Genomic DNA, 15,420 nt, shown 5'->3' with positions numbered 1-15,420 from the left:
AATTTTATTTATTTTTTTTTTAATTTTTTAATTATATATTTTCTTCATTTACATTTCAAATGCTATTAGCTCATTGGTAGAGTGCTTTTCTAGCAAGAGCAAGGTCCTGGGTTCAGTCCTCAGCTCTGGGGAAAAAAAGACAAAATAACAAAAAGATCCCCCAAAAAAGGTAAATTACATTTTCTTTAGTGTTTATGTTGTGTGCACATATGTGTGTGTGTGTGTGTGTGTGTGTGTGTGTGTGTGTGTGTCTGTGTGTGTGTGTGTGTGTGTACATGAAGGATGTTAGAGGAAAATTTGTAGGAAAGAGTTCTAAGATTTGGGCAGGCTTGGTGTCAGCAGTGTTATCTCACTGACCCTAAGGCCTGCCTGGGCTCCAGTCATAGAACTGAAACAAACAAACAAACAAACAAACAAACAAACAAACAAACAAACAAACACAAAAAAGAAATAACAATGTTCACAACTCTTTATTGAATTTCATGTGTTTGCAAATCCAACAATAAAAAAGTTACATGTAGAATTCTGACAAAAGTAAGAAAAAATTAAGTTGCCTTTCATGTTACAGTAAAATGGAAAAGAAAAAAAAAGCTTACTAGTGTAATACTCATACAGTTGAAGTCATTCACATGGATTGCTTTTGTGCATAAAACCTTCTTATCACTTGTATGGGTTCCAGAGCTTAAGGATTATGGTAAATTACACAGTTTCTCTAACATTGAAAAAAAAAATCCCATGTATTCTGAAAATAGCTGATTTCTTAAAACAACCCCATTGAAACCAGCATTCATCTTGCTCATCTCCTTGTTCTTTTATGCAAACAGTACTAAACACTTTTTCTTCAAATAGCTTAGTATGAACAGAATCCTGACATTTAATCCTAAGAAAGTACATTAACAAGAACAGTCCAAACTCGAACATTATATGAATGTACGTATGCTCTCAAGTGTGGTTCAGTGCAATTAGCTAGCTGCCAACGCCCGAAGGAAAAGGCAGTTTAGTCTTCAGGTCTTCTCATTCTATTATTGCTCATCCTGGCTTCTCGAAGATTCCTTAGTATAGTGTATCTAGCATGGAGCGACAGGTTAGTCTGTGAAAGAGAGAAAAATTCTTTAAGTTGGGGAGCTTAACAATTTAGCAAAAACTCCTGAAATTTGATTATTAAATATAGACTAGAGAGCACAGTGTAGCCCACAATGAAATCCAGTACTTGGAGTTGGAGGCAGGAGGGCCAGGTATTCAGTCATCCTTGCTACAATACTGAATTAGATAGAGGTCAGCCTGGGCTACCTGTGACTCAAAATTCTAAAAAAGAAAAGAAAAGAAAAAAGAACAATGAACAAAGGAAGCAATTGAGCAGGCAAGGAGGCAGGCAGGCCTGTTGTTATTCACCTATAAATGCAGGTAATGGAAGTTTGAAATCTGATTGGGCTAAAAAGGGTGTTCAAGGTACCAGAAAAAGACAAAAGGAGCATACTGAGATGGTTTGAGAAGATTCTGAGCGGGGCTGATGCCTGTTTAAGTTTGGAGAATGTACACCAGCTCTCCTTGAGACTCCAGAATCACCGGTGGTTTGCCTGGTCCTTGGTCTACCCCTGAGGTCACTATGTACTTCACCCACAATAAACAGCAAAATCCTAGACCTTTAATGGAAGAACATATTACTACAAAGACCAAGCAGTGGTATCTTTCACTGTAGAACAAATGGCAGGCTTAATTCTACATGCTCAAATTAAAATGACTGCCCTATATTCAGGATTTACAATCTATTATGTGAGAGCAATCCTAGATACCAATGTCTTCCTATTGGTCTTACTGTACAGCTGAGGAGAGTACCTCTAAGGCTGCCTTTAGTCATACTTCATTCCAGCTTCATCTTATATACATGACCACAAAGCCAAGGTTTTTCCTCATCATTCAGACATTCCCTTTTCATCTTAAAACCCAAGTTAGAAAGGGTTAGCATTGTTGTGAGATTGAGGTAGTTTGTATGTTTTCTGTTTTCCACTTATGAAACACACACACACACACACACACACACACACACACACGTACACACACTTTATTTTTTTCTGTTTTAATAAGAAAGAGCATTTATATAAGAGTTTAAGATGTCCTTGGTCTCATGATTCTCTGCACTAGTCTGCCTTACTTATGTGTTACGTACGTCTTCCCCTAATATAATCAGAATCCTGATGGATTAGTATACTTTTCTTATGTCAGCTCATTGCTCAATGAAGAATGTTAGAAAGTTCTTTTAATTTCAATCCCTTTTAAAAGTCTTTTGCCATGTATTAATTTGCTTCTTTGCTCTAGTACATAGTCTACTAAACATGCTTGCTTTCTTTTGTGAGAATCACTCTAAGCCTGTATGCGGCTGAGCATTTAAGTATAAAGGATTATGGGCTAAATTTGTGTTTCAACAGAGGTTTGTTTGAAAATCAGTCTGGAGAGGGGGCTCAGCAGGTAGTTACCTGAGGTTATTTCCAGGCGCTTACATTAGGTAGCTCACATGTGGCTGCAGCTGCAGTTCCAGGGATCAGGAAGACATGTGGACATGCACATGCACACATCCATGCTCACAGTGTGAGAGGGAGGATGATAGTGTAGACAGATGGATAGACAGGTAGCTGGATATATAGACAGACATACTGACTGACTGAGAAAGAAACAGAAACAGACTCAGAGACAGATGCACAAAGACAGAGAGGCAGACAAAGATAATTATAAACACACGTAAAAGAGGTTGGCTTATTTTCCTAACATTTTTGTCCCTCACAAAGGCAGAGAATGGGAAAAGATTCCATGTGTATTAAGGGGGTCTCATGTTTCCTATATGTAAAAGATAACATTATTGATTTCAAGTTGACCTAAAATGAACATGGCTTCTTTAATATCTAATGAGCAAGCAATTCTGCCATTTCATCATAAGTACCCGGTCAGTCTGCACTACAACATCGAAGTTTAGTCTCACTCTTTTTGGGTGACATGTTAGAGTCTTAATTGTGGTGTATGTACCATCAACAAATTCAGCATCAACTTCAGGTCTCCAGCAACTGTCAATTAAGGCACAATAATTAGTAAGTCGCTATAGTGGCCTCCTATCAGATAAGCAACTTTGGGGCCTTCAACTTTGTGTCTGAAGGTCTCAGACACAAAGAGGTCTAAAAGGAGAAGGTGCAGTCAATTAATATCTATGCTCCCTGTAGAACCCATATTCTGAGTCATGGAGTATGTCTGCAGGCTTTTCCCTGCTGTTGAGAAAACTCAGGCCTCTAATGCATTGTGTGCTTTACCACTGAATTATACTCCTATCGCTAGGTATTGTAATCAATTTACTTTACATCTTTAGGTGAGTTTTCACCTGTTAGACAGGAATCCAGTTCTACTCCTTTTTAAGTGTAGTATATTTTGGAACAAAAGTAATCTAAACTTCCATAGGATGAAAATGGATTTGTGAGTGTCTTGGACTAGGATGCAGAGAACATGGGGCAAGAAAGGTCTGCATGAAGAGTGTCTCAGTAGGAGCATGGCAATTTGGAGGCAAACAGTGAAAATGTTCAAAAATTACATCAGGATGAAGACTGCACACCTCATAATCTACTAAAAGCCACAGAATTGTGTAGTCTAACTACATAATATAAAAATTGTAGCTTAGTAAAATTCATCAAAGCTGTGCCTTATAATTTTACTTCTTGGTAGGTAGAGGCAGTGTCTTAGTCAGAGTTTCTATTCCTGCATAAACATCATGAACAAGAAGCAAGCTGGGGTGAAAAAGGTTTATTTGGCTTACACTTCCATACTGCTGTTCATCACCAAGGAAGTCAGGACTGGATCTCAAGCAGGTCAGGAAGCAGAATCTGATGCAGAGGCCATGGAGAAATATTCTTTACTGGCTTGCCTCCTCTGGCTTGCTCAGGCTGCTCTCTTATAGAACCCAAGACTACCAGCCCATAAATTGTCCCACCCAAAATGGGCCTTTCCCCCTTGATCACTAATTGAGAAAATGCCTTACAGTTGGATCTCATGGAGGCATTTCCTCAACTGAAGCTCCTTTCTCTGTGATAACTCCAGCTGTGTCAACTTAACACAACACTAGCCAGTACAGTCAGATTGATCAGGAGCTCATGAATATCCTTGGAAACAGTGTTTGAGGACAGCCTTGTCTATGAAACCCTCTCAAAAAAAAGAACAAAAATAACAACAACAACAACAACAACAAAACACCAACCAACCAACCAACCAAACAAACAAACAAACAAACAAACAAACCAAACAACAAAGCAGTTGCTTGCTGTTATGTACAACTATACCTAACTACTTTTCTGAGTCCTAACTTCAAAACTGTTAACGTTTCCTTTCCTCATTTATATTACTTTTTAAATAGTGCTTAAACTCCTAAGCCTGTTCAGACAGTCTGGCCACTCTTATTCTTTCTCCGCATACTTCCCCACACAGCTGATGAGTATGTAGGCTTTCTTGGACCCTATGTTAAAAGTCAGGAGGACTTCCTTTCTTTTGCTTCTCCATCTCCCTCCTCCTGGCAGCTGCTGATTTTTGCAACTCATCTGCCCTGTCTCTATGTCATTTTTCTAACTCATAAAATGATTCTCAAAGTTAAGCAAAAAGGAAGAAAATTACAAAAATGTTAGCTGGAGTGTTGAGAGTGCAGAGAAGTGGTAGAGCACTTGCTAGCTTGAGTGAAACCGGAGTCCCATTCTTAGCATCATAAATACTCCAATGAACATGGGACCAAAAATTGAAAGTAGGATCACATATCTAGAATCCCCTAAACCTGGAGATTGATGCAGAAGGATTTGCATTTAAGGGCAGTCTGATTAGATAGAAGGTTGAAGCCATCCTATAATATCACGACCTTGAGGTCTCTCACCCAATAAAAAGACAATGGAAAAAAATGTGGTAGCACATACCAAGAATCCCTCAAACCAAGATTTGGGGCAGGAGGATCTTGACTTTAAAGGTAGCCTGGTTATACAGGAATTAGTACAAAAGCCAGTCCGGCTTCCTTTGATATTTGTTGCAAAAGGCCTCAGGTATGGCTGCTAGTGGGTCTGGTTTATGCTTTGTTGTAATAGGGCTTCATGTCAGTAATCAGTATAGAAAAAAATTGAGACATTGTCTCATGTATCCAAGGCTGGAATTAATATCACTATATACATGAAGATGGCTTTGAACTTTGGATACTATTGCCTCTACCTCCTGAGTCTTGTGGTTGCAGACATAGACCAGTAAACCTGCTATTATGCATTTCTGGGTAACGAACCAAGGGAAACATACATGTTAGACATTAAAAAACTGGACTATTTCCCAGTCTAAGAAGGAAGATTTTACTGGGGAGGTAAATTAATCCCGGGGAAAAGTTTTATCATATACAGTCTCACTTTGCCATGAAACAACAAATGTCCAAAGGCTGTGTTGCCTTTGGGATAGTTATTTTAGTTGTTATAGTCAGTAGTTCTGCATGACCAAGTTACTTTCTGTATTGTTATAAATACTGTTACTTTTAGGCCTTGAGTGGACTAAACAGTGTTTGAGGAGAGGATGAAAGTTCGATGTTAGTTCAATGTTAGTAATATTTATAAATTAGATCAATATTACATTCCTTCCTCCCCTTCCTTTACCTCTCCCTCCATCCTTGCCTCCCTCCCTTCCTTTTGCAGTGCTAGTCATGGAACTCAGCACTAAAAGATTCTACACAGGCACTCTACTGACTACTTTCATATTAGTTTCCTTATAAAAAATTTCCCTCCCTCCCTCCCTCCCTCCCTCCCTCCCTCCCTCCTTCCTTCCTTCCTTCCTTCCTCAATATACCACCAAGCTGTAGTGGTAGTACATGCCTTTAACCCAAGCACATGGGAGGTAGAGACAGGCATATCTTTGAATTCATAGCCAGGCTGGCCTACAGAGTGAATTCTAGGACAGTCAAGCCTACATAGAGAAACCCTGCCTCAAAACTAAATAAAAGAAAACAAAACAACAAACCAAAGAAAAAACCCACCGAACCCTTCCCCCAAATCAAAAGCCAAAGGAAAACAATACAACAATATATTCCTGGGTTAGCCTAATGCAATCTATAGGACAAAGATAGAAGTGGAAGCCAGGAAGGACAGTAAGAAGGTTGCAATTTCAGAAGAAATATGTCTTAGTTTTGTTGAAGACAGAACTGGTCTCTTACAGGAGGGAGAGAGAGGTAGTTCAGGTTTTGGTTTTAAAAGAATGGACTCTGACAAGCAGCAAGATTCTGCCAAGAGCTAGAATGATCTAGGAAGTAGATACTTCCCCATAACCTTCTAGCAAGAGGGAACTCAGGGCAAAACTACAATTTCAGGCATGTGTGTCTCTAGCAGACAGCAGCCAACAAACCTGGACATGCAACCTACCAAGCTGGGAGATGATGGATGGGTCCTGTACTAAAGTGTTAAGTGAGGTAATGGTAGATGCCAGGCAGGCATGTTTTGCGGCATACTCCTCATGTGTGGGGGTGGTGAGAGGGCTACTAATGTTTTATCTCGTTAAATAACTCGAGCTTTCAAATCTGGTTGTTGAGCTACTGGTTGAGCTTAAGCCTTTAGAGAAATTTTTAGTCTGTGACTCATTTACTTCAGTTGACCCTGGGAACATTTTTTTTTATATTGTACTAAATTCTCCACCTAGCGACATTTTGACAGCATTTTCATTTTGTGTTTTAACATATGATACATCATGATCTTTGATTGAGCATGTTTTCTAATATGCTAGGCTCTTAAAACCGCAGGTCTGAGAATGTTTTTTCTGGAGACCAAGAACATCAGAAGAGATTTATATTTCCTGGTTTCTTAGTATCTCTTAGTCCTGCCTAGAAGCTCTGCAGGAAGAAGTGACTTGAGACTGTGAGGATGTGCCAGACACCTCATATTGGGTGCCCTACTGGACTTACAGTTGTATTTCCCTACTTATGCCTCACACCATCTTTTGTCCTAAGTTCTTAAACTAGTCCCCAGACTACCATTTCAATGGTCCTGTGTCGCTGGATGCACACCCTTCCTCTATAGGAACCATGCATTCTTCTAAGCTGGCCACAATAAAATGCTTCATTCTAACCCTCCCCTGCCACCCCAAGGCCCAGGAATTTCATTTTTCAAATCTGCAAGACAAGATCTAGAAATCACCTGTCTTTGGAGGATACTGAGTTTTCTTACCTGTCTAAAGCTGAGTTCACCAAGAACTGAGAAAGGCTGCACTCCCAAAGACACGACAAACATTTCCTCTATAACTTACCTGTCTGAAAAATCAACCCCTTTCCACTCTTGCTCCCTGGTTGTGATTATCCTTTTCCTACTCACCAAGACTAAATCCACTGTCTACAGCTATAGAAACTGTTTAAGCAACAAAATATACTGAGCATTCTAGTACTGTAAGAATCATACCTTCTCTGTAATTGTAGGTGTGGAAAGGCAATATGGACAGTAAAATACCCATATATATTTGTAGAAACACAAACTGTGTTTGAATATATCTTCAAGCTTTTATTGATTGTATGATTTGGGTGAAGTTAAAAGCCAAAACAACACAAAAGAAAACACCCCCTTCCTCGGCTGGAGTAGAGTTCATGCACAGTTCCGTGATATATCTTTTCACTCAGTGTGTGCACGTGATGCTACAATTCGTTCCCAGTAGTGCCAGAAACAAGCAACAACCAGCACTAGTTCCTCAGTTTCAATGTATCCTTCTGTAATATGGAAATGGTAGTATCTACCCACAAAGGCCATGTGCTGATTTAATATTCAAGGCCCTTTTTAAATATTTTTTCCTCTAAGCACTATACAAAGTCTGTGTAAAGTTACCTGTCAAAACTTTCATCACTCTCTTCAGCACTGCTGTAGCCGTCTTCTAGCTAAATAGAAAACATTGAGATAAACGATTGAAAATACATCCTTACTCAGTACGAGGTGATTTTTAAAAAATTCTCAATAGCAAGTCTTAGCATTTAAACAATATTCCCTTCTTTCCTTGGTTCTTAATATTCTTAACTATGGGCTTGGCCATTTTGTAAAGCTTCTGTATCTTGGTTAACCACAACAATACCCAAATTTCACCCCTATAACTAAAGTAAGTTGCTTTTCTATATTCCTGTCTCTCTTATTATTTCTACTCCCCAGTAATGGCTAGTCAAGTCATAATGATCCTCTGGCATTCTGTAACTTAACATTGACTGGCTAGTCTTGCAATGGCCAAGATCCCATCAAAAGGGAAAATTTTCTGTCCCCTTCTCCCTTTCCCACCCTCTAACTACTCTTGTGTCTAAGAGGGCTTCTGGCTCTCTAATGTCTTGAACTAGAAATCTCCTCACAACACATCCTTTCCCAAACAAAGCCTGTGCTATTATAGAGTCCCTTGCTCCTGTATTTCACTTTTATTCTTACTGATCTTACAAGTGTAACATTCAATTTCTGATATTGTACACACATGCAAGAACATCCAAGGCAGTGTGCCCTTAGAGATAAATCAGTCTAAGACTGCTTAACATGTCAGAAAACTGTAGCCCAGAAGGTGACATCCCCAAGTCACAATCATGAATACAAATAAATACTAAAATTTTGAAGAAGGAAAGAAGATCCAAAAGAAGAGCCTAGTTGAAAGAAAATAATACATGGAACCTCATAGAATTTCGAGGTAGAAAATAGAAAGTATTGTACTTACCGCTACATTCAGTTCAACTGTCTCATTTCTTCGATGTTCCTGTACCCATAAATAGTCAGTCCTTTCTCTTATTGCAGACGATCTGGTATATGTCATAAAGGGTGAAAAATTAGAAAAAAAATTAAAAACGCCTATTACTAACAGATTTCACATATGCAAATGATTTATTTAATTTCATGTATACATCATATCTGTGCTGATGGATATTCCTCTAGATACATGCAGAGTCAAGAAGAGGGCAGCATGTTTCCTCCATTATCACTTTCCAACTTGTAGGTGGGTTTCTCCTTGACAGTATACCTTGCATTTTCTTGGCTAGTTCGGAAGCTAGGAAGGCCCAGTGACTATCCTGTCTTCCCCATTTCAGCAATTGGGCTAGAGGTTTGTGTAGCATCACTGATTCATGGTGTGGATGATGGGACTTGAACTCTAGTCTCCATGCTAGTACATCAAGTGCTCTAACTCCTAAGTTGCCTCTCTAGACCCCTATTTAAAACTTCTGCATTACAAATTATTTATCTTTAGAGTATTAATATGTAATCAGTTAGAGCTGTATGCTACATTTATGAATTGTGCCAGCAAATGGATGAATACACTAAGAAATATTAGTTTGTGGATTATCTGAATCTGTAGATGTGATTGTATAACCTCAGAAACCATGAAAGTACAAGGGAACATAGTGGGAGTAGGAACTCTAGAGAGCAGTGAAATAGGACAAGGGTGCTATGAAGGGATAATAAGAAAACAGGGTTGAGATTTAACTGAAAAGGAGGAAGGAAACACAGATCAAGAAGAAAGGAACCCTAAATAACACCAAGAATGGTTAATAAAAACATCTATTTTGTTTACTTCACATACATATGTTGTGTCTGAACCTGTGCTCTGAGCAGAACATGGACACTAACTCCATACCGAGTCACACAACATCCAAAAGAAGGTCAATTCCCAGGTGTTTTAACACACATAGGATCATAGGAATTCAGGAGCTAGGTCACACCAGGATTTCAGGATCCCAAAGGCAGCTTGACTCCCAGGAGCTCTAACACACGCACAATCAAAGGAACTCAGGAGCTTGGTCACGCCAGGATTTCAGGATCCCTGAAGCACCTTGATTCCTAGGATCTATGACATCCCCAGGATCTCAGGATCTCAGGGTCTCAGGATCTCAGGATCTCAGGATCTCAGGATCTCAGGATCTCAGGGTCTCAGGGTCTCAGGGTCTCAGGGTCTCAGGTTCTCAGGATACAAGGATACCAGGATACTAGAGACAGCAAGAATCTGAGGAGTTCTGACACAACCAGGAACACAGAAGGGACAGGCTCATGTCCCAGAGAAAACTAGGGCAGGTAGCACTAGAGATAACCAGAGGCAAGCATAAGATCATAAGCAATAGAAACCAAGGTTACTTGACATCATCAGAACCCAAATCTCCCAACACAGCAAGTCCTGGAAACACTATCATACCAGAAAAGCAAGATTCAGATCTAAAAATCACTTCTCATCATGATGAAAGAGGACTTTAAGAAGGATATAAATTAACAGCCTTAAAGAAACACAGGAGAACACAGGTAATCAGGTAGAAGCCCTTAAAGAGGAAAGACAAAAATCCCATACAGAATTACAGGAAAACACAACCAAACAGGAGAAGGAATTGAACAAGGCCATCCAGGATCTAAAAATGAAAACAGAAACAATAAAGAAAACACAAAGGGAGGAAATGCTGGAGATAGAACACCTAGGAAAGACATTAGGAGTCATAAACACAAGTGTCAGCAAGAGATAGAAGAGAGAATGTCAGTTGCATTAAATACCATAGAAAACATTAACACTGTCAAAGAAAATGCAAAATGCAAAAATCTCCTAACTCCAAACATACAGGAAATCCAGAACACAATGAGAAGACCAAACCTAAGGATAATAGGTATAGAAGAGAGCAAAGATTCCCATCATTGTAAATACCTTCTACAAAACTATAGAAGAAAACTACCCTAACCTAAAGAAAGAGATGGCCATGAACATAAAAGTTGCCTACAGAACTCCAAATAGATTGGACCAGAAAAGAAATTCCTCTGGTCACATAATAATCAAAATACCAAATGCACAAAACAAAGAAAGAATATTACAAGCAGTAAGGGAAAATATCAAGTAACATAAAAGGCAGATGTAATAAGAATTACACCAGACTTCTCGCCAGAGACTATGAAAGCCAGAAGATCCTGGGCAGATGTCATATAGAACCTAAGAGATCACAATGTCAGTCCAGGCTACTATACCCTGCAAAACTCTCAATTACCATAGATGAGGAAATCAAATTATTTAAATGGCAAAAACAAATTTACACAGTATCTTTCCACAAATCTAGCCTTACAAAGGATAATATATGGAAAACTCCAACACAAGGAGGGAAACTACACTCTTAGCCACATAAGCATAATTCCAATTCTAACTACTAAAATGACAGGAAGCAACAATCACTTTTCCTTACTAACTCCTTACATCAATGTACCTAATTCCTCATTAAAAACATAGACTAAGAGACTCCATAAGTAAATAGGTCCCACCATTTTGCTTCATAAAGAAATCACAACTCAGTGACAAAGAAAAACTCTACTCAGAGTTAAAGGCTGAAAAGAAATTTCCAACTAAATGGTCCCAAGAAAAAAGCTGGAGTAGCCATTCTAATACTGAATACAATTGACTTTCAACAAAAAGTTATCAAAAAAGATAAGGACACTTCATACTCATCAAAGGAAAAATCTACCAAGATGAACTCTCAATTCTGAACATCTATGCTTCAAATTCAAGGGCTTCCACATTCATTAAGAAATTTTAGGATCTTGGTTATGGGATTCCACAGAAAGTAGTCTGCACAGGTTAGAGTGTGGAATACAGAAGCTAACAGCTTCTGAGACAGATGAGAGCCACAGAGCTTCTGAGGCAGCACCATTTTCAGGCTCCAGACATCCGGCCAATTCCTGGCCAGAGGACAGGTGTCCGCCAGGCCTGGGAGGCCTTTCCCTCAGGATCCGTGGAAGCCATCTTGGTTCCGGGACTCTGAAGAAAGTAGTCTGTACAGGTGAGAGTGTGGACTACTGAAACTAACAGCTTCTGTGACAGGCCAAAGCAACACAGCTTCTGGGAAAGGTCCTGTTTTGGGCCTTCATCTTCAGCCAAGAGGAGGTCCAAACACCAGATAACAGTGGACTTTCCCTGTAAGAGGAGAGCTTCCCTGCAAAGACTGCTCTGACCACTGAAACTCAGAGGAGAGAGCTAGTCTCCCAGGTCTGCTGATAGAGGGTAACAGAATCACCAGAGGAACAATCTCTAAATGGCAAAAGGTAAACATAAGAATATTACTAAAAGAAACCAAGACCACTCACCATCATCAGAACCCAGCACTCCCACTTTGCCCAGTCCAGGGCACCCCAACACACCAGAAAAGCTAGACCGAGATTAAAAGCATATCTCATGATGATGGTAGAGGACATCAAGAAGGACTTTAATAACTCACTTAAAGAAATACAGAAGAACACTGCTAAACAGGTAGAAAGACATAAAAGAAGAAGCACAAAAATCCCTTAAAGAATTTCATGAAAACACAACCAAACAGGTGATGGAATTGAATAAAACCATCCAAGACCTAAAAAGGGAAGTAGACACAATAAAGAAAACCCAAAGTGAGGTAACACTGGAGATAGAAACCCTAGGAAAGAAATCTGGAACCAAAGATGCGAGCATCAGCAACAGAATACAAAAGTTGGAAGAGAGAATCTCAGGTGCAGAAGATTCCATAGAGAACATCGTCACAACAATCAAAGAAAATGGAAAATGCAAAAAGCTCCTAACTCAAAACATCCAGGAAATCCAGGACACAATGAGAAGACCAAACCTACAGATAATAGGAGTGGATGAGAATGAAGATTTTCAACTTAAAGGACCGGCAAATATCTTCAACAAAATTATAGAAGAAAACTTCCCAAATTTAAAGAAATAGATGCCCATGAACATACATGAAGCTTGCAGAACTACAAATAGACTGGACCAGAAAAGAAATTCCTCCTGACACATAATAATCAGAACAACAAATGCACTAAATAAAGATAGAATACTAAAAGCAGTAAGGGAAAAGGTCAAGTAAAATATAAAGATGGGCCTATCAAAATTAAACCAGATTTTTCACCAGAGACTATGAAAGCCAGAAGAGCCTGGACAGATGTTATACAGACACTAAGAGAACACAAATTCCAGCCCAGGCTACTATGCCCATCCAAATTCTCAATTACCATAGATGGAGAAACCAAAGTATTCCACGACAAAACAAAATTCACACATTACCTTTCCACAAATCCATCCCTTCATTGGATAATAACAGAAAAAAAAAACAATACAAGGAAGGAAACCATGCCCTAGAAAAAGCAAGAAGGTCAACAAACCTAAAAGAAGACAGCCACAAGAACAGAATGCTAACTTTAACAACAAAAATAATAGGAAGCAACAATTACTTTTCCTTAATATCTCTTAATATCAATGGACTCAACTCCCCAATAAAAAGACATAGATTAACAAACTGGCTACACAAACAAAACCCAACATTTTGGTGCTTAGAGGAAAGTCATCTCAGGGAAAAAGATAGACACTACCTCAGAACGAAAGGCTGGAAAAGAATTTTCCAAGCAAAAGGTATGAAGAAACAAGCTGGAGTAGTCATTCTAATATCTAATAAAATCGACTTCCAACAGAAAGTCATCAAAAAAGACAAGGAGGGGCACTTCATTGTCATCAAAGGAAAAATCCTCCAAGAGGAACTATCAATTCTGCATATCTATGCTCCAAATAAAAGGGCAGCCACATTTATTAAAGAAACTTTAGTAAAGCTCAAAGCACACATTGCACCTCACACAGTAATAGTGGGAGATTTCAACACACCACTTTCACCAATGGACAGATCATGGAAACAGAAACTGAACAGGGACACAGTGAAACTAACAGAAGTTATGAAACAAATGGATCTGACAAATATCTACCGAACATTTCATCGTAAAACAAAAGGATATACCTTCTTCTCATCACCTCATGTGACCTTCTCCAAAATTGAACACACAATTGGTCACAAAACAAGTCTCAACATGTACAAAAACATTGAAATTGCCCCATGCATCCTATCAGATCACCATGGACTAAGGCTGATCTTCAATAAAAAAATAAATAATAGAAAGCCAACTTTCACGTGGAAACTGAACAACACTCTTCTCAATGATACCTTGGTCAAGGAAGGAATAAAGAAAGTAATTATGGACTTTTTGGAGTATAATGAAAATGAAGTCACAACATACCCAAACTTATGGAACACAATGAAAGCATTTCTAAGAGGAAAACTTATAGCTCTCCCACAATACCTCTCCTCGGCATATATGCAGAAGATGTTCCAACCGGTAAGAAGGACACATGGTCCACTATGTTCATAGCAGCCTTACTTATAATAGACAGAAGCTGGAAAGAACCTAGATGCCCCTCAACAGAGGAATGGATACAGAAAATGTGGTACATTAACACAATGGAGTACTACTCAGCTATTAAAAAGAACGAATTTATGAAATTCCTAGGGACATGGATGGACCTGGAGGGCATCATTGTGAGTGAGGTAACTCAATCGCAAAAGAACTCACATGATATATACTCACTGATAAGTGGATATTAGCCCAGAAACTTAGAATACCCAAGATATAAGATACAATTTGCAAAACACATGAAGCTTGGGGAGAACGAAGACCAAGGTGTGGATACTTTGCCCCTTCTTGGAATTGGGAGCAAGGCACCCATAGAAGTAGCTACAGAGAAAGATTTTGGAGCTGAGATGAAAGGATGCACCATCTAGAGGCTGCCATACCCGGGGATCCATCCCATAATCAGCCTCCAAACGCTGACACCATTGCATACAATAGCAAGATTTTGCTGAAAGGACCCTGATATAGCTGTCTCTTGTGAGAATATTCTGGGGCCTATAAAAACACAGAAGTGGATGCTCACAGTCACCTACTGGATGGATCACAGGGCCCCCAAAGGAGGAGCTGGAGGAAGTACCCAGGAAGCTGGGGGATCTGCAACACTATAGGTGGAACAACATATGAACTAACCAGAACCCCTCAGAGCTCGTGTCTCTAGCTGCATATGTATCAGAAGATGGCCTGGTTGGCCATCCGTGGAAAGAGAGGCCCATTGGTCCTGCAGACTTTATATGCCTCAGTACAGGGGAGTGCCAGGGCCAAGATGCGGGAGTGTGTGTGTGTGGGAGGGTGTGGGGGACTTTTGGGATAGCATTGGAAATGTAAATGAAATAAATACCCAATAATAAAAAATAAATAAAATAAAATATTATGTATACTGATGAGCTGGAAAAAAATAAATTCCAAAAGTGAAAGTATGACTCTACACAGTGCATGCCAATAGCCATAATATTCCTTATATTTTGAAAGTTTGAAGAAGTATGTAAATACTAGAAACTAACAATTGAAAGTATACTACTCAGTCAGCTTTAAAAATGTGCAACATTAAGGAGGTGAGAGAAAAATCAATAAGGAAGTTGTCTCAGCCCCTAATTCATTCATTGTGTCATTGTAGATAGTTCCTATTTAGACTTCTATGTAAACAAACCATGAAAATATTTTGCTGTTTGTATCAGACACTATCCTCTTATCAAAATGTTTTGAAGATATTTTAATG

General features: G+C 39.1%; 1 protein-coding gene across 1 annotated transcript in view; it reads right to left on the bottom strand.

The window, feature by feature from the left end:
• Window positions 1–451: 451 nt before the first annotated feature.
• Window positions 452–15,420, bottom strand: part of Gm15085 (predicted gene 15085) — a 40,168-nt gene continuing 25,199 nt past the window's right edge. The window contains exons 5-7 of the mRNA NM_001122734.1: window positions 8,701–8,782; window positions 7,845–7,894; window positions 452–1,090 (exon numbers count right to left, since the gene is read on the bottom strand). Of these exons, the coding sequence (NP_001116206.1) occupies window positions 1,054–1,090; window positions 7,845–7,894; window positions 8,701–8,782 (169 nt within the window). The 3' untranslated portion in view covers window positions 452–1,053. The remainder of the gene's footprint in view (window positions 1,091–7,844; window positions 7,895–8,700; window positions 8,783–15,420) is intronic.

This window comes from Mus musculus, chromosome X (genome assembly GCF_000001635.26).
Source record: "Mus musculus strain C57BL/6J chromosome X, GRCm38.p6 C57BL/6J".
In the NCBI taxonomy this organism is placed as follows: Eukaryota; Metazoa; Chordata; class Mammalia; order Rodentia; family Muridae; genus Mus; species Mus musculus.
The sequence above is the reverse complement of the archived record's forward strand: the minus strand, read 5'-3'. Positions and strand labels throughout refer to the sequence as shown.